Here is a 26550-nt window from a genome sequence, read left to right as displayed (position 1 = left end):
CTCATATTCACCATTTTCTTCCCCTTTCCTTTTTGCACAAGAAATAAGAAATTGAATTTGGACCACACAAAACACACTACCCCAGATGCTATTAAATTTGGACCACACAAATCAAACCAAAAAAGGAAATAGGGAAGAAAACGTGAATAATCCGTTTAAGGAAATAGAGAAGAAAATGGTGAATAGTAGGGAGTATAATATTATTTTATAAAAATATAAAAACGGAGTATTACACCCACTCCACGATGCCCATTTCATTCCTTTGCTCCTCAAATGCATCATTCCTGCATTAAACATCAAATAGCGGAAGTAACAACATTCCAACATAAAAGGCATGTAATTAATATAAACTAGCACGAAAACCGTACCAAAAATAACTAAGGGGAGGCATAAATATGTATATAATTATAATTCATCAAGGTGATTTCCATCTTTATTTCTAAAATGCAACTACATGACTAAATTTATCTAAAATGCAACTATATCACACCATCATGAGCTAATACCCTTCCCCCACACTTAAACATGACATTGTCCTCAATGACAAAATAAAGGATGAGAGAAAAAGAAAAGGGTGGGTATAGAAATTACCGAGCAAAAGAGAGCATCCAAACTTGCAAATGTGCCCCCATCATCACCCATGTAGCATCAAATGGCGGATTTAACCTACCTTATTCAAAACTAAAGCAAATGCATTAAATAAGAAAAACCGGGTTGCCTCCCGTAAGCGTTGGTTTAATGTCCCGCACGACGCATATTCGTGCTTAAGAACCAAGTATAGGGTCACACAGCACTACCCTTTCAAATAAGAACATTATTCAAATTAAGAGCGGAACATGTCAATGCCCTTAAGGGAAGATCATACAAGCTAGCAAAAGAGTTAGTGAAGATATCATAATAGATTGTAATGGAAAGGAACCATAAACAACTCATAATGATATAAGCATGAACAACATTTTTTTCCGGGTCTATAAATATTTCAAAAACAATCACGGATTCATGGTATGGTTCTTTGGAAAATGGGTCCATCTCAAACATGTTTTCTTTTTCCCCATACCCAACAAAAGTATCATCAAAATTCCGTAAGATACCACCTGAATCTCCACCCAAAGAGTCGTCATCAAATTGCGAGGGGAAGGCAAAATCCACAACTGGTTCAATATAGGAAAATGTGAACAAATCCAAGTCATAACTCTCTTCTTCTTCATAAATTGGAGCACTCACATCAAGGGTAAGAGAAGTAGAATAATCAAGGTTCTTCACATCATGTTTTGGACTCGATTCATTGTTTGGTGAGGTATCAAAAGTATGATTTAGAGTTGAATAGTCATTTCTAATTGTCGGGAGTTCTCAACCAAAAGATCAAGTACATCCCATTTCTTTTCATGTTTTAACTCGAAAAATTCACCCTCACTTTCGACTTGAACATCTATTTGAGTACCTCGGTTGAAACTATGGTAAATTCCAACCCAAAAACCTTGACTCTTACATAAATATGGACGATTTACCAAGTATATCTCTAGCCTTTCAAAGTAGTGATGGAGTAATTCATGCTCTTGTTGGGGGAAATGAAAACACATTTTCTAATTTAATAGAGACAAGACCCTTATTGAAAAACAATATTTACAAGCACACAAAATACAAATGCCTTCCTCGGTAACGACGCCAAAATTTGGCTAGACTTATCGTGAGTCTCCAAATTAGTATTTTTATCCACTACTAACTCTAACAATAGTAAGGGTAAGTAGGGGTCGATCCTACAAGGAAGGTCTATGTTTAGCGTGTGCTTATGTAAATATTTCAAAGATAACCAATTTGGGGGTGTTTGTGGTTGGAGTCTAAATCTAACAAAATAAAATAATAAATAATTAGCATAAATCAAATAATTAAAAGGTCTCGGGTCTTACAATTTCCACAAATGATGTAGTTTTGATCATTGACACTTTTAGACTCTATTTACCCTTGAATACTTTGTTGTGAAAAGATGAATTTCTACTTCTTCTTACTTTTAGTTATTCATTCCGAAAAGCGCACATAAACAACCGTTATGATAATGACAATTTAGTCCAAGCGTATCTAAATTCAATCATGCGATAAATTATAACTAGAGAAGCCAACAAAGATAAACAAATGCATACACAAGCGGTTCTACACTTTAATTCATATGATTAATATTCTCCTACAATTCAGCAATGATGAAAAGCATACAATTGATGAACAATAGTTGCTGCTAATGTCTGGGCAAGTGAACAAAAGATTCAAATTCCTAAACTAGCAATAGATTAGAGATAAGACAAACTAGGTGATCAAACTAGTAATAACTATCGATAATCATAATAATGAATTGAGAATAGAAATCAATATTCAAGAGATAAAAATATAGAGTAAAGAGTCTTACAAAATACTAATTCATTTGCTTCAATTGCTTGACCCCAGATGAGGAAATTAGTCTTCTACACACAAAAACTAATTACTAAATTAATCTATAAATTGGAAATTATTTGGTATTCTAATGATTAAAATGTAAAGATGTATGTAAAAGTATATCTAAAATTGTCAACAACACCTCCTTATATAGGTCTTCAAAGAGCATCTCCATAAAGTCTCATAAAGTATGAACATAATTGCCAAAATAAAGGAGAATTAAGGAGTTGTCGGAATCCAATGCGGAATCCAATGTTTTGCCACTCCAAGTGGCTAGAAGATCAGCCAGTTTTGCCACTCCGAGTGGCATTTTCTAGTGACGCTTCATCTTCTTTGCTTGCTTATGCACTTTGACTTTGATGCTTTGGGCCTTGACTTGGTTCAATCCACAAGCATTTGGCTCTTCTTACCCTATTAATTGGCTTGTGTTTGGTCCAAGACACTAGTGTAGAAATGTCCAACTCACTTCCGAAACTCGGAACACGATGATCGATCACGACACCTACACATTAAACAAAATTTGCGTAGAAACACATTCAAACAACGCAACTACTACCGAAATGCATAAGTGAGCTAAAATAGCAATAAATATCATAAATCGGGGATAAAGTAGCTAAGAATTGGGTTGATAAAGACGGTATAAAACCGTCACATCATTTTACCTTTTATAAAACTACTTTACGTGAAATGTGTGATTTTCAACTTGACTTGATAATAAAAGTTAATAAAATGAGAAGGATGAGTGATTTGTGGTATAAAAACTTACAAAATTTACAAATAAGACACAATTATTTTGACATAAATGTTATGGAAATGGACAATAAAATTGGGAGGGACAGAGTAACAAATATTTTTAAAAATTGGACTTGTTTCTAAACATAATCATCCACTCACCTATACAAAAGAGACTTTTTATTTCAAAATTAGATAACATGATGTTTTAATATATTTCCTTTTATTATTTTATATTTATGATATGTCTCATGTTCAACCGTTCAAGTATATTTGTTTTGGAAAAAAAAATCGTTAAATCTTGATTCTCAAGTATATCTCAGAGTTGGGGTAGCAAGTGCTACCCCTGCTATCATCTAGCTTTGCACTCGACGATAATGAACTCTTGCACAACGGTCACTTGGAAGAGACTTAATAAAACGATTAGCCTTAAATTTAATGTATACACTATAGTGGAAAAGAAAAGAAAATTTAACATTAAAGTTTGTAATAACGAATGTAATAAAAATAATAATACTAACAGCAAAAGAAAGTATATATGAACAATTAGCTAACTAATCGATTTAAGTAAAATATTAATAGCGGGAGTAGTAAATTTATCTCATAATTTATTTTATCGTAATTTTATGATATGTCATAAAAAAATATATTAATGATAAATTTATGAGTTATGCAACTTTAAAGTAGTTTTATTTAATTGAAAATAAATTTTAATGCTAAATAGAGATAACCCGGACACGGCCGGACACAAATACTAGTTCCTAAAATATTCTAGATATAATATTATGATAACCATAATATTAACTTTAACATAAATATTGATTGTATCTATTATTCTCTAATATACCCCTCCAGTCAAAACAATAGGTAAAAAATGTTTTAAATTAAGGGAAATGATAAGGGTTGTATGCCTGTATTTAAGGAGGTATAAAAGGAAATAAATTCTTAATATCTGTATTCATTGCATTGAGTAATGTGTAATTTGATTTATTAATTTCTAAATTAATATCACATATAAAAAGTATTAAATACTTAAGAGTTGTATTTAATATTACCCTTAAATTAATTGGATCAATGATGTCGTCGCAGTTCAACCAATTGATGTGGTCGACACTGAACTCATTGTACCTGTTTGTGTCGAGATCGTGTTCTTAGTCAAATAAAATTAATACTAGTTAGATTAATGATGCAGGAGGGCATATCAACCTAAACTGTGTTGAGTGACGAACCACAAGAAACCACATACAAATGGTGCATGATGGTAGCAAGTAGCAACTTGTGAGACACCAAAAAATGAACTAGAGTGTCTTAGAGGGCATACTACATGAGATCAAATACAAACGGTTGCACGAGGGTCGTAACAACTCGCAACTTATAGCTAATCCAAAATCTTAGGGGTTGTTTGGTTGCCACTTAGAAAACATAGGCATTGGAAAATCCCATGATTTTGAAAAATATGAGTTGTTTGGTTGTCATAAATTTTGAAAAATGTAGGAATTAGCACTTCCCAGGAACTTCCAATGCCTACATGATATGGGAAGTTGCTTACCTACTTCCCCCTTGGTCATTGGAAGTTCCTGTGGAAATTAGTTCCTACATAAGCAACCAAACACTTTTCCGAAATTCACCCGAATTGGATGAGGGAACTTAATTCCCATGAATTGTATTTTCCTAGGAAAATTAAGTTCCTTGATCAACCAAACAACCCCTTAAAGATGAAAAAGTCTCTCTCTAATTTTCTCTCCCCCTTCTCTCTAAAAAACAAAACCCTAAATCCTCCCCTTTTGTTGCCGCCATTCTCCTCCTTCCTCCCACCGCCACCCATCTACCCCCTACCATGTCGTCGGGGATGGGGTCTCTCAAGACCTTTCTCCGGCGACCCGTCTCCTCTCTTCCGATTAACCCTCCTCCCCTTTCTTACCCACACCCGTTCGGATCATACGGGTCCGCCGTTCCTCTCGGGCCTGCGTGGTGTATGTGGGGCATTCGGGTCTTATCGGACGAGTTTGTTGAGGTGGTGTGGCAGGGTGGTGCTTGGATCTGGCGGTGTTGTGGGTTGGTAGGGAGGCGGTGGCTTCCGTTTTTTTTCTCCTGTGTTCCGCTTTGTTTCCTTTATGTTTTTGTTTAATTTCCGCTTTCGTTTTTGTTTCGTCTCTTTTTCCGAGGGCTCTGTCTCCGTCTATCGGTGGTGTCCTTCTTTCAGTTTAAGAGCTTTCGTTTTCTGGTTCGTTTGCAGTTTTCTAATAAGTCAGCAGAAGATCAGCGTTGTTATAGATCGTTATATGGTTTTACATATTTTGCCCGATTCATGGCTACAATCAATCACGTCAGAAGAAATGGATACTCGTCAAGGAAGATTCGGAGACCCTCTTATGGATGAAAGCCTTTTGCGGCGAATCGATGATAGAGACTCTGTTGCAGTGTTTCATTCTTTGAACAAAAATTTATTTCCTATGGTTGTAATCGATTTGTATCTGATTGAGTTTGGCATATGTTGTAGATGTCGTATGACTTTTTATTAATGCTAATGATCTTTTCTCAAAAAAAAAAACCTTAAAGACATGGCACCGTGGTCCAGCTCGACATGTGTTGTATGTATCGGTGCAACCAATGAGCTGTACGTGGCTCACAATCAGACTCCCTTGACGTGTTAAAGCTCGTGGCAGTGCATGACGATGCGTATAAGTGCTAATGAGACGAAACAGTTCGCAAACAATAATCGACTCGATAAAAGCTCGGCTCATGTAAACTCGACTCGAGATTGAACACGTCTCATAAATAGATGTTATTCCTAATATTCTCTAATAGTTTAATTTGTTAAAATACTCCAAGTGAATAACAACAAAATACATAAGCACCGATTGACCTTAACATACCCCACCTAATATATAAGCCCCAAAATTAAACATTGCCATCCAATGTCAAAAGAAAGTTTCTCATACGCCCGCCGTAATAATTAAGCTCTCTTATCATAATCATAGTCATGATCATATGCGTCATTCAAGAAACTTTCAAGCTAAAAGTCCTCTATGCTTCCCCATCTCATAAGTTATCATGCATGGTGTTGTTTTACTTTTCAATTTACATATTTACCCTTTAAATCATGTTCTTTTTGACTGAAACAAGCTGAACTAAATTGAACTGAATGAAGCTGACGAGGTGAACCGATGAATGCCGTTGAAATATATGACTTAATTTTGTGAAAAGATGATGAGTTGAACAGAATTGACTGAAGCTGAACAAAACTGAACTGAATAGAAATAAGCCGAACTCAAAAGAGTTGAAATTAAGTCAGAAAGAACAGGGCCTTAATCATACACTTTACAACTTTTTTTGTGTTAAATGCTAAGACTGTACAATATACGGAGAAGCGGAATTTAATTAGTAATCTATTATCACAATACTCCATCTTAACTCTTAACCACTAGGCTATCTAAGACCATTCTGGCACAAATAGGATTATACATCCAGTTGTACCATAAGCATGGTACAACCAAGTATAAGAATTCGAGCTTACATGTATTCTTTCTGAGCTAATTTAAATTTCATGTTTTTAATGTGTAATGAATGAAGTCAATACTTTCTAATAAAGCTCATATTCTTTAATATAAAGCTCGGATACTTTGACACAAAGCTCAGGTTCTACACCGTACAACATATACATCTGGTTGTATAGTCCATGAATTGCCATTCTGGTACACAACTTATAAATTAAACATCTTGTTTAATTCCACTATGATCTTATTAGCCTCTTAGGGTGTTCTTATAAGTTTTAAAGCTTACAAACTAATTTATATATATAGTGTTGCATACTTCCATTCATATGCATTAAAGTTATATAATTGTCACAATTCCACTACTCAATTGAACGATGAAGCTTAAAATAAAGGCTACGAGCGTGAAGTAGTGGTGAAATGAGGGCGACTAGTAACGGTTGTCATTACCTCGAGCAAATAAAATTTTACAACTTTAATTTCTTTATATTTTTTTCCTAAATAATGAGCTTAGTTTTTCTTTAATGTTGTCTTTATAAGTGGCTGTCAAGTTAGTTATTTTGTCCCTGGTTGTTTGTTTGTCATTTAAAATCTGTCAGATTTAAAACTTAAAAAAATTTAAAAATTGGGTTATTTGGTCACCTTTTAAAAAAATAATCAATAAGAGTAAAAAATATGGAAATTACAGTCCCTATATAATGCAAAAAGTCGCCCATATATTTCTTCTAAATAAGTGAAATTTATATAAACTGAGTAATGAGTTCCTTGTTGTCAATTATAACCTCGAGAAACGACATTTCTATGTATAAATATATGTTTTCGATAATTCTTTATAATACTCGCCCTAAATAAGAATTTGTGAACTTGTATGTAGTACTTGAAAATTAAAGCAAAAGGTAAAAGAAAATGGTGTTTATGGGTTCTAACCTCTGATGGTTGGATCTGACATGCTACTCTAAGGTCAAAATGAAAAATTTTGGTAGCTGAAATTTTAGTCAAATAAGTAAACATAAATTCTCATTATAAACGGATACTATCCGTCTATAGTTATAGACGAATAATAGTGTTCCTCTTACAAATGAAAGTGGATAGTGCAAATGGGTAAGAAATAGATACCCCCATTTGCACTACCCACTTTCATTTGTGAGAGGGACACTATCCGTCTATAGCTATAGACAGATAGTGTCCGTCTACAATCAGACGGACTAAATAAGTAATTTCAGTCGAGTAAGCTAGTTTTTGTTGGAATATAATATTTATATGTGAGTGTCCTATACTTGAAAAAGTGAGATTGTACCTTATCAATGGGGTCACTATTAATTAGTTTTAGAATGAAACCTTACTTTTCTTTGTCATTTGATTCGTTTGTCCTACGTTCTTGTAAGTCCCATGGGCATTTTCATGTTCTACAATAAGTCTTGCTTGTGACGGGTCGGATCTTGCGACGGGTATTTTGTGAGTGGAAATGGGTAGAGGGGACAAGGTGGGCACCCACAACATGTACTCCTTCTCTCACCCCCTATGGGTTTTTTGTGAGACAATATGGTACCCGTCTCTTGTTTGTGACGGATACCCTCCGTCACAAAGAAGAATTTGTGCATGTTCTAAATTTCTAATATGGTATCAAACCCAATGTTTCTTCTTGGTTTTTGAATTTAAGCTGGGACCAAATTATGGCACCGGTGGAGGGCCTCCTTAAGGGTTCGTTAATTTCCATTTTGGTGCGCTTTCATAGTTTTGCTCGGGGTTCCAAAGGGAGCTTACGCGTGAGAGAGCGTGTTGGAATTTAAAACTCACACGCAAGTGTCCCACATTCCTTGGAGAAAAGAGATTATATCTATTTATAGATTACTCCTCTTATTAGCAATTGATTTTACTTATATTTATCAAGTAGTCCATCTCTCTTCCATTCGAATCAGACCCATGCCATTTTTCATATTCTAAAACTTTTTTATCTTCTCAAATGGAGCCTACAATTCCTAAATACAATCAAAATATGTACTTGTCGGGTTATACGGGTCACGAGTTGGGTTAGGGTCAGAATACGAGTCAATAAATAATTTCTAACGTCTTTTTTAAACGATTTTTTTAATTAATTTTTTTTTTAGAATGTAAATCATATTTAAAATTAATATTTTAATCATATTCAACGGTTACATTAATTATATTGACATAATTATTAAAATAAAGTTTTTTTAATAATTATTTTATTATTAAATATTATAAAAGTTATATAAAATTAACTTTATAGTTATTTTTGTAATTTTAAGTGATAAAAAAATGTTTTTTAACTATTTTTTCAAATATAATATATAAATATTAATATTTTAATAAAAATTTTGATTTACCTTTGACCCAACGGGTCAACCTGTTCGGGTCGGCTCTCGACCCTAAAATAACGGGTCATTTCGAGTTCGAGTCAAACGGGTCGCGGGTCAAAAAAGCCGGGTTGGATGGATCGGATTTCGGGTCGGGTCGAGTTTTGACATGTCTACCTGCCATATTATGTGTCTATTTCGTGTCCGTATTTGTTTTACCCGGATACTTGGTGGTGATAGACTGATAGGGTAGGAAAGTGGATGGACAAATAGGTAAATGTAGCATGAATTTCATTGTCTACTCTTTTCCTTTATCGCTCGTACTTTCAGGCCACTACTTTCTATCTTCAGGTTTTCAGGTGCTTTTATTCTCCATTTTCCGTCCAAATTCTTCACATTTTTACCAAAAAAAATACCAAAAAACACCAACAAACTTGCATGATTTTATGGTTTGTTTTATCTCATTAATATTCTATTCAAAACCCTAATCACCATCTTTTCTGACTTCATTTTCTGCTCAGCTTAACTGGTAAAAGTTTCTGTCTTTTTTTTTTTTTTTGAAATTATTTATTTAATTTTTCAGCAACTTTAAAGGGTATTTTGTCATGTAAATAACTAATATCATCTGTTTGTTTTGTACTTTTATTTAGTTTGATTGCTTTACTTGTTTTGGATAAGTTATGTTATCATCTATTTTTAAATGTCATGTTAGATTTGTACTTTTTATTTTTGGTAAGTTGTTAGAATTGAAAAGCTTGGGTTATAATATTTCCGTTTCAGTCATTTGTTTAACGTTTATATTCATTGTGAGGGTATTTTAATCAAAGGTAAATAAATGATTGGAACGGTGTGAATATATGATAAGTTGGTTACTTCATTTTATATATGAATTGATTGAAGTATTGATGTACTTGTTGAAGTTAATGATGTTATCTTGAACAGGTAATTAATACAGGAAAAATCCAAAATAAAATCAAATAAATCAATCATGTGGGTGTGTTAATGATGTTATTGCTTAGTATGAACGCATTGTATATTTGGATTGATATGAATAAATTCATTCTGGGTATTTTTATAAATTACTGAATAAATCCGAATGATGATGTGTTGTAAATGGTAAAATCCAGGTAATATTGGCAAAAAGAAAGTTTTTTGGTTATGTATTCACCTTTGTTATGTTCTACAGCATTAAATTTCTCATGCTTTCGAGATTTTTGTTGTTTTGGGTTCTTGACGGTCCACTGTCCGCTTCATATTATCATCTTATGATGGATTGTGTATGTGCAATTATCTGTAATTTGTGATATCTTAGATGGACTCAGCGATTAGTAGTCGAACATTAGCAGCTGTTCACTTCAGGGGTTAGGTTCCTGAATTTGGGAGACACAGGGTATAATATAGTGCCGGATGGATATACTGAATGCTTTGCTTATATGTATTCATTATACACAGGGTATGAGCTAGCTATGCTTACTTGTGTATTCATCATGCAGGGACATGCTGCAGCCAGCTACTGTTCTTTACATTTGGGCGAGTTTGGGTATCGTTTGCACCCTTGCTTGCCTGGCTGAATGTGTATCATTTCCTCTGGAAGGGGTGTGCAATCTTGTAGATAATAGTGCATGTTGTAGCTCCATCAGGAATAGTGCCGTTGGTTTGGAGAACAGCTACCAGTGTCATTTTGCTTTGGATTATAGGGCTCGGTGGCAGAAGCATTTTTCTGACAGTGAGAATGTTTGCTGTTGTTCCGAGGAGTTTCCCTTTCATTCGACATTGCATGATTCTCACTCAAAAGAACAATGTTCGAAAGAAAAACCAGATATTAATGTCGGATGGTCCTCAAATGATTTTCTGACTCACTTAGTTGATGGGGCGACTCTTGCTTGTTTTCTGAAGATCAGATGGCTTGATCACTCGACAATTCTTCATAGTGTAAATAATACTGATCCAATCGTTCTGTCTCCTGGTAGGGAACGTTTACTGTATAAGAGAGAGGCGGGTATTAGCTCACTGAACATAGAGATAGAAAAGTCTCCATCTTCAGAATTATCGTTTCGTTGTCTTAGTATAAGCCCCAAGAAGTTGGACTGGGGACAAAACTATATATACCATCCTTCTGTAGCTTTCTTGAGATTGGAGAATATCTGCAATGAAAATGTGATAAAAGTTTTTGAACCATTTAGCACTGACTCACAGTTCCATCCATTCAATTTTAGTGAGGTACTTCTGGGGCCCGGTGAATTTACCTCCATACCATTTGTTTTCTTGCCTAAATGGTTGGGATCGTCTTCAGCAGAATTGGTTTTACAAACGAGTTTAGGTGGTTTCTTGGTTCAGGCTAAAGGCAGTGTAATCGAATCTCCAGACAAACTGGTACCGCTGCTGGGTTTCAATGTTTCCTCTGGTGGGTGGCCGAATAGGAAGTTATCGGTAGCCAATCCTTTTGATGAAGCCATTCACTGGAAGGAAGTAACTGCATATTTTTCAGCAATTGGAAATGATAATACTCATTTAGCACAGGTAATCTGTTTCAAACAGAATCCTGGTTTTAACGGATACAGCTTTTCTGATGATAAGAAGCGTTCAAATGACGTAATTGAACTATTGGATTCTGTAGTTCTCACTATTGGGCGACTTAGACTATTGGATGGAGAGAGAGAAACCATTACAGTTCCTTTCGAGGCTTTAATAAACAACCCAGCAACATGGAAAGACATTGCACCCCCACTATCGGCGTTCATTGATGCTGTTGGGAGTTGTTCTGAAAGTGAAATTACCATTTCTGTGTCTGTGACGAACAATGCATCAGATTTACTGAAAGTTGTTCAGATTACTGAAGTTGCTGAAAGCAAGAAGCTCCTGAAGATCAAATACGTGAAAGGCCTCCTTCTTTTTCCTGGCAGTGTCACACAAGTAGCATTGGTAACGTACAATACTTCAGATGTCAATTCTGAATCATTTGTCAATATGGCCCATCAGAGTTTGAGTTGTAAGCTAGTTATTCTGGCAAATGACTCAAGGAATCCTAGCCTCGAGGTTCCTTGTCAAAATCTTTTTGGGATTTGCCTCAAACAGCAGCCAGTGTTACGGAATCATCTTCCTTTGAGCACTGAGAGGCCGTCAACATTTACCAAGGTATGAAACAAAATAGTCGCTGCTGCCCTTGTTGTGTGCATCCTTTTTGTTGTTGTTGGTCCTTACAATGATTCTGATAAAACGTGAAGACAATGTCTTTTCTTGTGCCTTTCATAAGTTTCATGATGGTTTTTTAATACCTTCCCGCTATATTCTTGAGGAAATTATTACCATCCTCGAGGAACTTGACTCCTTGTGGATATATTGAAATTGAACTCAAATGTGGTAGCATGCCGCTCTTATCATCCATATTAGTTCTTACAGGCATCACTGCGTCACAAATTCTCAACTTTAGACGGACACTATCCGTCTAAAGCTGTAAACGGACACTATCCGTCTAAAGCTGTAGACGGATAGTGTCCTCTCACAAAATGAGAGTGGATAGTTCAAGTAGGTGGAAAATGAATACCCCCACTTACCCTCCCACTTGCATTTTGTGAGAGGGACACTATCCGTCTACAGCTTTAGACGGATAGTGTCCGTCTACAATAAGACGGATTGTAACCACAAAGCAAATGAGTCCATATGCAATTTATTTATTTTCTTTGTTTGATGGAGTACATTAAATATTTCTTACTCCGTATTAGTTTGTTATAATTATATCTTATTGCTAATTATAGGTAATGGGTGATACTGAAGTGGATGAATTTGTGCTTCAGAAATGGAGGGATCAGAGGACGATGAATGATCTTTATTTGCTTGATGATCACGAGCTTTTTTTCCCACTGGTGCCACTAGACAGATACTCTGGCAAGTCAATTACTGTCAAAAATCCCAGCCAATATTCTGTTACAGTGCAGCTAATTCTAAATTCGGGTGAAATCGTGGATAATTGTAAACCTCACATCAGTCATATCCCGTCACCCTGGTTGAATAATTTTGTCCATCATGATTCTGCCGGTCCAACCAGATACGGGTTTTCCATGGTGGAGAATACTGTGACGGAGGCTTTCCTACATCCATATGGCACGGCATCACTGGGTCCCATCTTCTTTCGCCCTTCCAATCGATGTGAATGGACGAGCTTGGCTTTGATAAGAAACAATTTATCTGGTGTAGAGCGTTTATCTCTTCGTGGATATGGTGGATTGCTTTCCTTGGTCTTGCTTGAGGGCCCTGAACTCAAACACGAGCTCCATTTCAATACGAGCCTGCCTAATCCAACAAATGTGTCCTCTCCTGTTGAGCCAATGTTGAAGAAGCTGATTGCTTTAAATGCTGGTGATTTTGATCTCAAAATCGAGAGGATAGAGGTCTCCGGGGCATCATGTGGGCTGGATGGGTTTTTAGTACACAATTGCAAGGGGTTTGCTCTTGGGCCAGGGGAATCATATGAACTTGATATATCGTACCAAGCGGATTTTTCCAGGCCTGTGGTACATAGGGACCTGGAGTTCAAGTTTGCTTCTGGAATGCTTATAGTACCGATGCAAGCGAGTATACCGATTGATATTCTTAATTTTTGTAGGAAATCCATTTTCTGGGTGCAAGTTAAGGTATGCGTTATTGCCGTGGTTCTAGCTATAGCTGCTGTTTTAATGATCCTCTTGTTCTGGTTTATAACACTCCAAATCACGCCCTCTGATTCCCCGGTAGATTACTTGATAACATGTGAGAAGAGATCGATTCCTATTGTTAGGCCAAGAGAGAAAACATCGACTCGCTTAAAAAAGGTTCAAAGAGATAAAGGGGACTTGAAAAAGGCGATTATCGTGGAGTATGCTGATTGCAAGACTGCAGGTTCATCTGATGCTACTACTGAAACTAGTTTTTCGGCCTCCTCAATATCTAAGTCGATAGAAATAGAGAGTGGTGGTGGCAAGGACGCCCCACCTGTTAGTTTGACGGTAAGAACTCGTAAGGACAAGAGGAGGAGGCCGAGGAAGAGAAGCGGAGTCAATTCAGGGCTGATGGCGCATATAGAAGTTTCAACCAGTCAAAGCGGGAATTCCACACCGTCATCTCCTCTGTCACCGATCACAACTCCCTCACCTAAAAACACGTGTTCCCTGTCCCCAAGAGAGAGTCGTTCTGACGAATCCACGAGTTACACAAGTACACAGTCAGCTGTTTCCGTAGAAGTTTCTGGAAACTGTACTGACCTGTTATATACTCGACGACCATTTTGTCCAGATTCTACAAGAAGTAAACCAGTGGTGTTGCCTTGTGCTACATTTTCGGGGACAGAGAGGTTATGTCCTTCGAGAATGGCAATCTCTCCACATGCTCGAGCCCCAGGACCAAAGGTGAAACCCCAGAAAGCAGTCCAGGTAGTAGAAGAGAAAAGAACGGATCCTGAAGGCAGATTTACGTATGATATATGGGGAAATCATTTTCCTGGACTTCATCTAATGGGTAGATCGGATGAATCATTAGACATGGTATCGGAATTTACAAAAGGTCATTCTGGTAGCTTCTTTCTAAGGGACCCACAACAAACTCTGCTGGCAAACTCAACTCCTGCACCTGTAACAGTTAGTAGGTCTGCAGAAGAAGGTTGATTATAAACAAATAAATCAAATTTCTCTGGTACTTCTGATTCCTTGATTTTCAGGAGGATTCTGTGGTTTTGCATTAAGTCTCTTCTACTGATGACAAGATACGAAAATTATGGGGCATAGGAACCCTTCAAACAAAGTAGCCCCGCCCCCCTCATTCATGTGCACTCACGCGCACACACAGACGTGATCTTTCTTGGAAGGCAGCAGACAATGAAGAATGATACCAGGCGCGATCACCAAATATTCGACTCAGCTATGAGCTGCCCATAACCAGCACCATATCAGGAATGCTGACTCAGGCGCACGCATGCCTGTGCTATCATATACATATACCTCACGCTTGAGTCCACTGTTTTGACAAAATATACCTCAGAATAATAATGCATCAATCAGAACGTCATCAATAACATAAATCTTACGCTTTCATAGCCAACACCGCTATTGTCCACAATCAACAGTTAAACCTAACTCCAGCTGCCAACCGGCGTTTTCACAATCCATATGATAAGAATCGGTCACATCAACGAAAGCAGAAAGCAAGACGTAATTACAGGACTGACCATCACGACTCGCAATCAACCAGGCCCCATTATAAACATAATAGACGATTAAGCGTTGTTGAAAACCTCTTTATTATGATAAAAAAAAGTATCAATGGGTTCAACACATCTTTGCCTCCAAGATTATACAAAATAACTGCCTTTACTCAGGCTCTATAGTTCATGTCTAGGCTCTCGCGATGCTTGTATTTCTTCTTGCACAAATGGATTGAATAAAGCACAATGTTTATCATAATAAGCTAGCCTGAGGAAGAATCCCCACCAAAAGCAGACTCCAAAAAATCTGTTTGCTTCAGATGGCTGGCGTCATTCCAAGATTTGATAGACCACAAGTCTCCCTCCGATAACTCAAGTACACTCACGGATGTATTCAATATCTTGCCTGGAGACTGTCCTTTGGTTGCAGCCCGATTATGTAGTGTTCGTATTGCACCTCCATGAGAGACAACCACAACTCGCTGACCTGAAATGGCATCAGGAGCTGAGTTAAGTAACTAACTAACGAACAATAAAAAAGCCCAACTCTCAGAATGACTTGGTATTGGCAGTCATAAACAACCATTTGAAGCATCACCGGTGAAATCACCATTTGAACGGTCACCGGTGAAACCACAAGTAAACATCACCCCAGGGCAACGGCTATTGGTTTTGGCTGAGTAAGTAGGGTGGATGTATGTACTTCAAACATAAAAAATGCACGCTTTAGTGACGATGCTAAAGCAGTTAAGCCCAAGGCTTGGTGAGGCACAACAAGGCTCAGTGAGGCACAGCCAAAGCGCCTCAGTGCACCCTAGATGCAGCTTGTAGATAAGATACAACTAGCGAGAAACATTACCAAACAATTTCTGTATTTTTTTTTCTTATACTACTTTCATTACGCCATTCTGCTCTCCACATGATCTCTAGCTTCTACTTCCTTATAACTTCACAAACTATTTTTGGTCCGGTTTAAACTCGTCGTCAAAAGTTACCAACCAAAACAATATTTATAACTTCACAAATTACTCGACGGGTATTGATGTAGGATTTTCAATTGCAAATGGTTGTGTCTAGGGGTGTCACAATTGGGTTGAGATAGGAGATCAACTAAACTAATCAACAATGTAAAAATAAAGTAATAAATGCAAGCAAGAAGATGAGATGTAAACAATTGATTAAAAGCACTAGGGTGTCATGGGTTCATAGGAGATTCATGGGAGTTGATCATACAAACATGTTCTCTACTAGATGCAAGCACTTATTTTTGTAATGGGATCGAGTTAGTGTATATCTTACAATCCTTAAGAAGGTTTGGGTCCCGGAGCCGAATCAATTAGATTGTACAACACCTACAAGTCGACTTAATCCTTCATATCCAACTATATGCATGGTCTAATGAGACTCGAGTTGGTTTATATCTTACAAGTCTCATTGAAAAGATAAGTGATGGGTAAAAAATTCAAGGATTCATAGGCTCGCATTTCATCAAACATAACATGTGCATAAGTTGGAATTACAACAAGCAAGCAAATTATGAAAACTTATTAGATTAAGCATGAATCAATACCCGTGATTGTTTTCCCTAATTCCCCATTAACCCTAGCTAAGGAAACTACTCACTCATTATCAAGTTTAACATGCTAACAAGGTTGTCAATCATACAAGCAAGGCAAAACATGATGAACAAATGAAGATGATTAACAATAATTAAAAAGGATTAAGAGAGAATTATACCTATGAAGATGATTCCAAATAATAAAGTAAAGAATAATAGAAGTATTTGATGATTGATGGAAGGTTGTCAATCCTCCAAATAAACCCAAATAATCTTCTAATTACCCAAAATAAATGAAGAATAATAAAGAAATTAAGGAATGAGATTTGTATTAAAACTAAATTAGGAGTTGATTACAAGATTAAGATAAGATTACTAATTGATTACAACTTGATTAAGAGAGCATGCTAATCTAAGTAGTACAAATGGGTATTTATACTAAATATTAGGGTTTCTAAGGGCTTAAATGACTATTAAGACCCTTAAGAAAAGTTGAGGAAATGCTCCTCTCCCGAGGAAATGAGCATCCCCGTTTTGCTAGTCCCGCATGGATATGCTCGTCCCGAGCGGCTTGGAAGCTGGTACGGTGGTTTCTGTAAGGTGATCCGAGCGGATCATTAGGGGAAACGCTCGGATCCTATGGCTTCAAGACGAGCGTCTTGAGCACGGGACGCTCGGATTGTGGTGCAGGGAGACGCTCGGTTTGGCATTGGCAGCAATCCGCTCGGATCTTGGGTCAGACAACTTTCTTCTCTTAATTCCTCAACAATCCGCGGGGATCTTGTTGAGGATGCAAGGATTCTTTCATCATTGCCCAATCTACTTTATTATCCACATATGTCTTCTAGTATTGTCTTCCCTTTGATGCTTGGTCATTAGATGCGATCGATTTAGCTTTATTTCGCCATGTAAATGCAAGGTTTGCACTCTCTCCTACCAAGGAAACAAAACCTCAAAGAATATGCAAAATGGGAAATTAAAGATAGTAAATTATCCAAATATGCACTATAAAGCATAGGAACGAGGCTAATTCGGGGACTAAATGTGGTCAAATATGAGTCACATCAAACATCCCCAAATCGAACCGTTGCTCGTCCCAAGTAAAGAGGTGACAAAAACTAGGACCCTTATTCAAACTAACCTACTAATATAGCCGATGTGAGACAATTAGTGGGTTTCACTCCGCCCCTTCTACTCACAACAAGACAACCATGAGATAGAATGCCTTCGTGCAAGGCAAAGTGCGGCTTGTCAAAATGGCGACACATCCAAGCATTAAAGCACGCAAAACAAGTAATGGATGCATCTACAAAAATGAATAGCCACTTTCCTCATCTAAGTGGCGGAAATTATTTGGAAATTATTTAAAGGGTAAGTAATTCCATTATAGATATGGTTTCTTCAAACTACTAAGCCTAGGAGGATACCAATAAATCACCTCCAAGTTGTGTCAAGCTAGGGTATCTTTGTCCTCAATTGTTAAATGTTTTCGTCAAGAGTGGACTCCCTATGGTGTTAGAAACACTGGAGGATCGTGGAATTCCCTTTCTTGCCTAGACAAGAAGAAGGGTCGTCCCCTCTCTACCATGCACAAAAGTGGATACGATGGAAAACGGATCAATAGTATTTGAGTTTCGTATGGGAATTTGCTTTTTGTTGTTTTTCCTCCCAATTTGTGGCATTTAACATTTTGAGAACACTTTCTTTTGATGTTTGGCATTTTCAACACTTACAATTTCAACATTTTCTTTTGAACATTTTCAAAGCTACCCCATTTGTAGTGAGGGTGCTTATATTTGAAGCATATGAGTTTTCATTTTTGTTACTCCTCTTTTTCTTTTTGATGCAATTGCGAACTTTCTTGACTTGTCAATTTCAATTCTTGAACTCAAAATTTTTTTAAACAATTTTTTTGCCCATTCCCTTCGGTGACAAAATGTGGTAGAATATGGATGATGGTTGCATGGATCACCTTGGAATAAACGGTAGCCAAGGAGCTATCACACCACAAGGTACTCTTAACTAGGCCTTAATCCATGGGTCAAAGGATACTACACTACAAAAAGAAATAAAACAGGCGACCAATTTTGGCGACTGAAATCAGTCGCTAAACTCAATTTAGCGACAGACTTCAGTCACCAAAGGCCAGTCGCAAACCTTGGTCGCTTTTTCTGATTTTAGCGACCAAAGTCAGTCGCTAAATTTAGCGATTGCAATATCAGTCGCTAAATGAGGAAAATAGCGACTGACATGGTAGTCGCCATTTTGGCGACCGACATGGGGTAGTCGCCAAATTAGCGACTAAACATCGATCGCTAATTTGGCGTTTCAGTCGCTATTTTGGTTGACAATGCCAAAATCAGGGAGGCTCTTTAGCGACTGATTTGTGGTCGCAAAACTGCAAATCAGTCGCTAATGCTACTAACTATTTTCGTGGCTTCTTTCGTTTTCATTGCTAGCCAAATATTTACAACCTGCATACAAACTGAAGTTTAACAACGCCATACATTTCAAATTTCAACCCAACACCACACATTTCCCGAACTTCATTTCATATATTGAAAATCATAGGTTTACAAGGTAACATATTCTAAAGTTCAAGTCTTACATGCTAAATTAAACTTACTTAACTATTAGAAAGCCAACACCGGCTCCAGTCCCCCCTCCTCGACCATGCGGATCCATAGGATCGTAGTCGGGTCGAGGTTCGGAGTTACAACTTTGCCACCAATTCTCAAACATTGTCATTTTTTCCTTCATTTGGCGGAGTTCTTTATCACGTTCATCACGCTCTCTTAGTTGAGTTTGAAGTTGACTAATAACTCCTGGTTGATATGTGTTGATGGGAGTTGTTGAAGTCGATCTCCTACGCGTGTTGTCATAGAAAGCCGGTGTTGAACTTTCGGTACCATACACGTTTCTTTTTTTGAAGCCTTTCACCAACTCAAACCATATGTCATTATCCGCCTTTTCTGAATTGGGCTTTTGTATACTCCGCCAAATAAAGGAAAAAATGACAATGTTTAAGAATTGGTGGCAAAGTTGTAACCCGGACCTAGACCCGACTACGATCCTATGGATTCGCAAGGTCGAGGAGGGGGGACTCGAGCCGGTGTTGGCTTCCCAATAGTTAAGTAAGTTTAATTTAGCATGTAAGACTTGAACTTTAGAATATGTTAGCTTGTAAACCTTTCATTTTCAATATATGAAATGAAGTTTGGGAAATGTGTGGTGTTGGGTTGAAGTTTGAAATGTGTGGCGTTGTTGAACTTCGGTTTGTATGCAGGTTGTAAATATTTGGCTAGCAATGAAAACGAAAAAAGCCACGAAAATAGTTAGTAGCATTAGCGACTGATTTGCAGTTTTGCGACCACAAATCAGTCGCTAAAGAGCCTCCCTGATTTTGGCTGGGTCCGCCAAAATAGCGACTGAAACGCCAAATTAGGGATCGATGTAGTCGCTAATTTGGCGACTACCCCATGTCGGTCGCCAAAATGGCGACTATCATGTCAGTCGCTATTTTCCTCATTTAGCGACTGATATTGCAGTCGCTAAATTTAGCGACTGACTTTGGTCGCTAAAATCAGAAAAAGCGACCAAGGTCTGCGACTGGTCTTTGGTGAATGAAGTCAGTCGCTAAATTGAGTTTAGCGACTGATTTCAGTCGCCAAAATTGGTCGCCTGTTTTATTTCTTTTTGTAGTGTAGTATCCTTTGACCCATGGATTAAGGCCTAGTCAAGAGTACCTTGTGGTGTGATAGCTCCTTGGCTACCGTTTATTTCAAGGTGATCCATGCAACCATCATCCATATTCTATAACATTTTGTCATCGAAGGGAATGGGCAAAAAAATTGTTCAAAAGAATTTGAGTTCAAAAATTGAAATGAAAAGTCAAGAAAGTTCGCAATTGCATCAAAAAAAAAAAAAGAGTAACAAAAATGAAAACTCCTATGCTTCAAATATAAGCACCCTCACTACAAATGGGGTAGCTTTGAAAATGTTCAAAAGAAAATGCAAGAAAATGTTGAAATTGTCAAGTGTTGAAAATGCCAACATCAAAAGAAATGCAAAAAGAAAGTGTTCTCAAAATGTTAAATGCCACAAATTGGGAGGAAAAACAACAACAAAAAGCAAACTCCCATATGAAACTCAAATACTATTGATCCATTTTCCATCGTATCCACTTTTGTGCATGGTAGAGAGGGGAGGACCCTTCTTCTTGTCTAGGTAAGAAGGGGAATTCCACGATCCTCCAGTGTTTCTAACACCATAGGGAGTCCACTCTTGACGAAAGCATTTAACAATTGAGGACAAAGATACCTTAGCTTGACACAACTAGGAGGTGATTTATTGGTATCCTCCTAGGCTTAATAGTTTGAAGAAATCATATCTATAATGGAATGTGTACCCTTAGATTACTTCCCCTTTAGATAATTTCCGCCACTTAGATGAGGAAAGTGACTATTCATTTTTGTAGATGCATCCATTACTTGTTTTGTGTGCTTTAATGCTTGGATGTGTCGCCATTTTGACAAGCCACACCTTGCCTTGCAAGAAGGCATCCTACCTCATGGTTGTCTTGTTGTGAGTAGAAGGGGCGGAGTGAGACCCGCTAATTGTCTCACATCGGCTATATTAATAGGGTAGTTTGAATAAGGGTCCTAGTTTTTGTCACCTCTTTACTTGGGACGAGCAAAGGTTCGATTTGGGGATGTTTGATGTGACTCATATTTGAGCACATTTAGTCCCCGAATTAGCCTCGTTCCTATGCTTTATAGTGTATATTTGGGTCATTTACTATCTTTAGTTTCCCATTTTGCATATTCTTTGAGGTTTTGTTTCCTTAGTAGGAGAGGAGTGCAAACCTTGCATTTACATGGCGAAATGAAGCTAAATTGATCGCATCTAATGACCAAGCATCAAATGGAAGACAATACTAGAAGACATATGTAGATAATAAAGTAGATTGGGCAATGATGAAAGAATCCTTGCATCCTCAACAAGATCCCCGCGGATTGTTGAGGAATTAAGAGAAGAAAGTTGTCTGACCCAGGATCCGAGCGGATTGCTGCCAATGCCAATCGTCTCCCTGCACCACAATCCGAGCGTCCCGTGCTCAAGAAGCTCGTCTTGAAACCATAGGATCCAAGCGTCTCCCCTAATGATCCGCTCGGATCACCTTACAGAAACCATCGTGCCGGCTTCCAAGGCGCTCGGGACGAGCATATCCATGCGGGACTAGCAAAACGGGGATGCTCATTTCCTTGGGAGTATTTCCTCAACTTTTCTTAAGGGTCTTAATAGTCATTTAAGCCCTTAGAAACCCTAATCTTTAGTATAAATACCCATTTGTACTACTTAGATTAGCATGCTCTCTTAATCAAGTTGTAATCAATTAGTAATCTTATCTTAATCTTGTAATCAACTCCTAATTTAGTTTTAATACAAATCTCATTCCTTAATCTCTCCTTAATTTCTCTATTGTTTTTCATTTATTTTGGGTAATTAGAAGATTATTTGGGTTTATTTGGAGGATTGACAACCTTCCATCAATCATCAAATACTTCTATTATTATTTGCTTTATTATTTAGAATCATCTTCATAGGTATAATTCTCTCTTAATCCTTTTTAATTATTGTTAATCATCTTCATTTGTTCATCATGTTTTGCCTTGCTAGTATGATTGACAACCTTGTTAGCATGTTAAACTTGATAATGAGTGAGTAGTTTCCATAGCTAGGGTTAATGGGGAATTAGGGAAAACAATCACGGGGATTGATTCATGCTTAATCTAATAAGTTTTCATAATTAATTTGCTTGCTTGTTGTAATTCCAACTTATGCACATGTTATGTTTGATGAAATGCGAGCCTATGAATCCTTGCAATTTTTTACCCATCACTTATCTTTTCAATGAGACTTGTAAGACATAAACCAACTCGAGTCTCATTAGACCATGCATATAGTTGGATAGGAAGGATTAAGTCGACTTGTAGCCCAAACCTTCTTAGGGATTGTAAGATATACACTAACTCGATCCCATTACAAAAATAAGTGCTTGCATCTAGTAGAGAACATGTTTGTATGATCAACTCCTATGAATCCCCTATGAACCCATGACACCCTAGTGCTTTTACTCAATTGTTTACCTCTCATCTTCTTGCTTGCATTTATTACTTTATTTTTACATTGTTGATTAGTTTAGTTGATCTCCTATCGACACCCCTAGACACAACCATTTGCAATTGAAAATCCTACATCAATATCCGTCCTTTGGGATCCGACCTTTACTAAGAGTAGTTTGTGAAGTTATAAATATTGTTTTGGTTGGTAACTTTTGACGACGAGTTTAAACCGGACCAAAAATGATTTCTTTGAAAACTCCAAAAAGTGTATTGGTAAATTTTGTTCACCAATACACTTGAAAATACAAACTTGTTGCGAAAGCAGTGCACCTCGTGTCTATAAAGTACATGCCTTCAACACTCTCTTGCACCTCATTGTCAAGGGACCTTGTCGCCTAGGTGCACGTCACACCTCATGACACTATGGTTGTGAATGTAGGATAAAGGGACTGAAAATAAAGGTAACTGACCTCTATGTGCTTCACCAATTCTCTTCAAGCAAGACGTGCAGCGTTGATACAGCTGATCACGGCTTTCTCCACCACCCTGCACATGGCAAACTTCAAGATTTTAAACCCACCAGCCAGGATGTCATCACTCAACTTCCACAATTTCCAAACAAAACTTAAGCAAGCACCAAAATACATTCAAGTCAATAGTACATATAGTGATATAAAGCTAGCACATACTTAAACGGCTGTTTTGGCCACGCATTATTATAAAACTGCATCTTATTTACCCAAATACCCTCCAAGTATAGAGTAGTAACTAAGTAGTTTCATTTATAGGGCTATTTGGGTTAACAACATGCATTTACACAATATTTTAGATTTAAAACGCCTTAAAAAGGCTTTTTGTAACGTTTATTATCCACATGTCTAAATAATCGACACATGCATTTTAGGAAGAGGACTTCAAAGATAGTCAAGGTGAAGAAATTGATGAATGAGGGTGAAGCATTATGCAAGGCCCCGCTGTTCAGCCAAGATTTGGTTTTATCATTTTTTATCCAGGTATTTGAATGCAATACATTATTTAAGAAAGTCATGATTTCCAAATTCCAATAGCATTGTAATGCTACCAATCTATTGAATGCAACATTATTTAAGTCACTTACATCGTAGTTTGAACTTATACCGATACCAACTGCTTAAACTATTAGAGAAAATGCAGATTCATGCATTGAGTTAAGAGACAGAAGCTAGTGATGACAAATATAACAATTGTATGATGCATTTCCCTTGTTCGAGAAAGATAGCAAGTGTTAGTCATAATTTAGTCTAACACAATTTGATACAAGTGGGGTAATCATACACACCGGAATCTCTTCATCTGTTCTTGACGACTTAAAAGATGCATGAGCTTTAGGGGTAACCCTGGCTAATTCATGATAAAGACGCCCTTGAAGATCTCCTAAATGTCTTTCCCGTAGATCTTTATCTGTTATAACCTGAATTCGTAACACAACAAAAGAGCCGAAGGTATTGAGGTGGTGCATCCACTTATATTGGAAATGTCAATCCATAGTATTGTGGAGCTACAAAAGTAGAGCAACAACAAGAACAACAGATCAATGTAAGTCAAAATAATGATTTAGAGTCACGGTGAGCCTAAAACTTGAGTGATGTTTAAATAACAACATTTTATACAAGGAATAAACAGCTAATCATCGGGTTCAGGTCTCATACTCAGCATAGTTAATCCCTCTTGCTTCCCTGAGACAGTTGCCCACTTGCCGCACACAAGATATCAGAAGTATGTAACATGCAAAATTTGCAGAGACACTTACTTCAAGCCCACCACATTTGGCTGCTATCATCTCTGCCGTCTCAAGAGCTCTTTTTAAATCAGATGAATATATAGCAGAAATATTAGCCTCCTTAGAGAGCCGTTCAGCAACCTAATAGAAACACATCAAAGCGAGATATTAGCAATGCAAATTGAACAGTGGGTATAGTTGTATGAACTTGAACTTACAGCAACTGCCTGCTGCCTTCCAACTTCATTCAACTCGACATCCAATTGACCCTGGTGAAACATCATACACATAAATGGAAACATGAGACAAGCAAATACTCATACAAAAAAACATTGGAAGTAAACAACAATCAAAACTCGATTTTAATCATTTTCTTATGAATCTAACAAACTGGCAACACACAAGAATCTTTCCCATTTCAAGAAAACAACTCCTTCACCCAACTTTGGATTCTTCCTACTCCATCAGACACGATAAGAATGTTGCCTCCTAAGATCATACATTTGTTGTACTATGCGACATTTCTTCTATCATACAGTCATACCCACTTGAGAATGGATACTCTCCTTACAGAAATGAACGTCTATTTTCTCATCAAGGGACCATGATTGCTCCTACGCGTCTATATTTAACCCAACAAAATGATGAAAAAGGCGGAACAACTAATTGTTCTCCACGCTCACACTTCATCTTTCCATTTTTTTTTTTTTGAGTTAAACGTATACCTTTGCTAACACATCAACACCTAGGGGCAAATATATTCCCTTTACGAAAAACTGAAACTGATCTTTCTTCAATAAACGGAGAGGATTCACACCAACTCACCACCTTCTGCAATGCCTTTCTAATGACACCAACGGAGAGGATGACGAGGGTTGTCTTATTATGAAAGCGGTAACATATTTGACCCATCTACATCTTTAGACGGATATACCCATCTACAATGAGACTAATTGTTTCAATAACTATCTAATCCCACTCGAAAGAAAAAAAAAGTCTAGGGCCACAATTTGACAATGTAGAGTGACTTAAAAAGTATTTTGAGATTCCGCAAACCTAAAAATAACTACTCCATCCGTCTCAGTCATTTGTTTACGCAATTAAAAGAAGAAAGAGTGGGATAGAAAAGAACCTGCATTTTTCCAATAGCATTCCAATCAGTCTCTCCATGACGAACCACAATGATCTGAGTACAATCAGGATCAACTGACCCACTTCCTTTCTGGGTTACATTCCCATCACTTTCAAACAACACAAAACCCTTGTTATTAACTTATTATAATCACACTTTCCTTCCAAATTTTCAATCTTTTCTATGAGTAATTAATGTGTATATTACTCTACTGCCATAATAATTATATTAATCAATAATTAATCAACAACCCATTTTCTATACCGACAAACTCGTTACAATGAATATAAAAGGTAAACAAATGAGTGAGACGGAAATGGTATATATGAAATAGTACCTGGGATTAAAGGCAGCCATTGGTGAGAAGCAAGTGAAAGAAGTAAGGGTGTTGGTTTGATGAGGTTTATGCTTGAATGTTAATTTGGAATTATAATAATAATAATGGGAGTAATAATTGGGCGATTTTGAGGTCAATGAAGAAGAGAAGCAAGAATATTGTGTTAAGGTTGGTACGCTATTACATATGCATAACAATAACATCGCATTTTCAAGGTCTATTTTTTTACATATCATCTATTTGACCTTCATTCTCTAAATTTAACATTTTCACATTTTGAACAGTCCGTTCTAACCCCATTTTTAGTTTAACTTATGTTTCAGATAATGTAATAATAAAGTCTAGCTTTGAGAGTCGGCTAAGCACTATGTAAGGAACCTTTTTTTATTGTTGCCAAAAAAAAAAAAAAAAAAAAAAAACCGTCCGTTTAGCTTGTGTTCATAGAATTAAGAATTATGAATATAAAAAGTTAAAAACATTAGGCGAATTAATGAGAATA

The 26550-nt window shown here is 37.0% G+C and overlaps 2 protein-coding genes across 5 annotated transcripts; one reads left to right on the top strand and one right to left on the bottom strand.

Annotated features, from left to right (window-relative positions):
- Positions 1-9219: 9219 nt before the first annotated feature.
- On the top strand, positions 9220-14718 carry LOC141643475 (uncharacterized). Of its 3 annotated transcripts, none has more exons than XM_074452656.1 (3): positions 9220-9497; positions 10462-12103; positions 12724-14718. In XM_074452656.1, the coding sequence occupies exons 2-3, from the start codon at positions 10466-10468 to the stop codon at positions 14602-14604; spliced, it is 3519 nt and encodes a 1172-aa protein (XP_074308757.1). In that variant the 5' UTR covers positions 9220-9497; positions 10462-10465; the 3' UTR covers positions 14605-14718. The 3 variants fall into 3 exon arrangements, with proteins under 3 accessions (XP_074308757.1, XP_074308758.1, XP_074308759.1); XM_074452657.1 differs by having other exon boundaries at positions 9240-9327; XM_074452658.1 differs by having other exon boundaries at positions 9262-9497; positions 12763-14718.
- A 489-nt stretch (positions 14719-15207) lies between these two features.
- Positions 15208-26276, bottom strand: LOC141643476 (phosphoglycerate mutase-like protein 4). 2 transcript variants are annotated; one of them, XM_074452659.1, is made up of 7 exons: positions 26052-26276; positions 25715-25823; positions 24801-24851; positions 24613-24723; positions 24142-24273; positions 23294-23369; positions 15208-15627 (listed from the first exon to the last, which is right to left on the bottom strand). In XM_074452659.1, the coding sequence occupies exons 1-7, from the start codon at positions 26252-26254 to the stop codon at positions 15404-15406; spliced, it is 906 nt and encodes a 301-aa protein (XP_074308760.1). In that variant the 5' UTR covers positions 26255-26276; the 3' UTR covers positions 15208-15403. The 2 variants fall into 2 exon arrangements, with proteins under 2 accessions (XP_074308760.1, XP_074308761.1); XM_074452660.1 differs by lacking the exon at positions 15208-15627 and adding an exon at positions 17486-17631 and having other exon boundaries at positions 26052-26273.
- Between the last annotated feature and the right edge of the window lie 274 nt (positions 26277-26550).

Source organism: Silene latifolia, chromosome 2 (assembly GCF_048544455.1).
Source record: "Silene latifolia isolate original U9 population chromosome 2, ASM4854445v1, whole genome shotgun sequence".
Classification (NCBI taxonomy): Eukaryota; Viridiplantae; Streptophyta; class Magnoliopsida; order Caryophyllales; family Caryophyllaceae; genus Silene; species Silene latifolia.
Note: the sequence above shows the minus strand (reverse complement) of the source record. Positions and strands in the feature narration are given on the sequence as shown.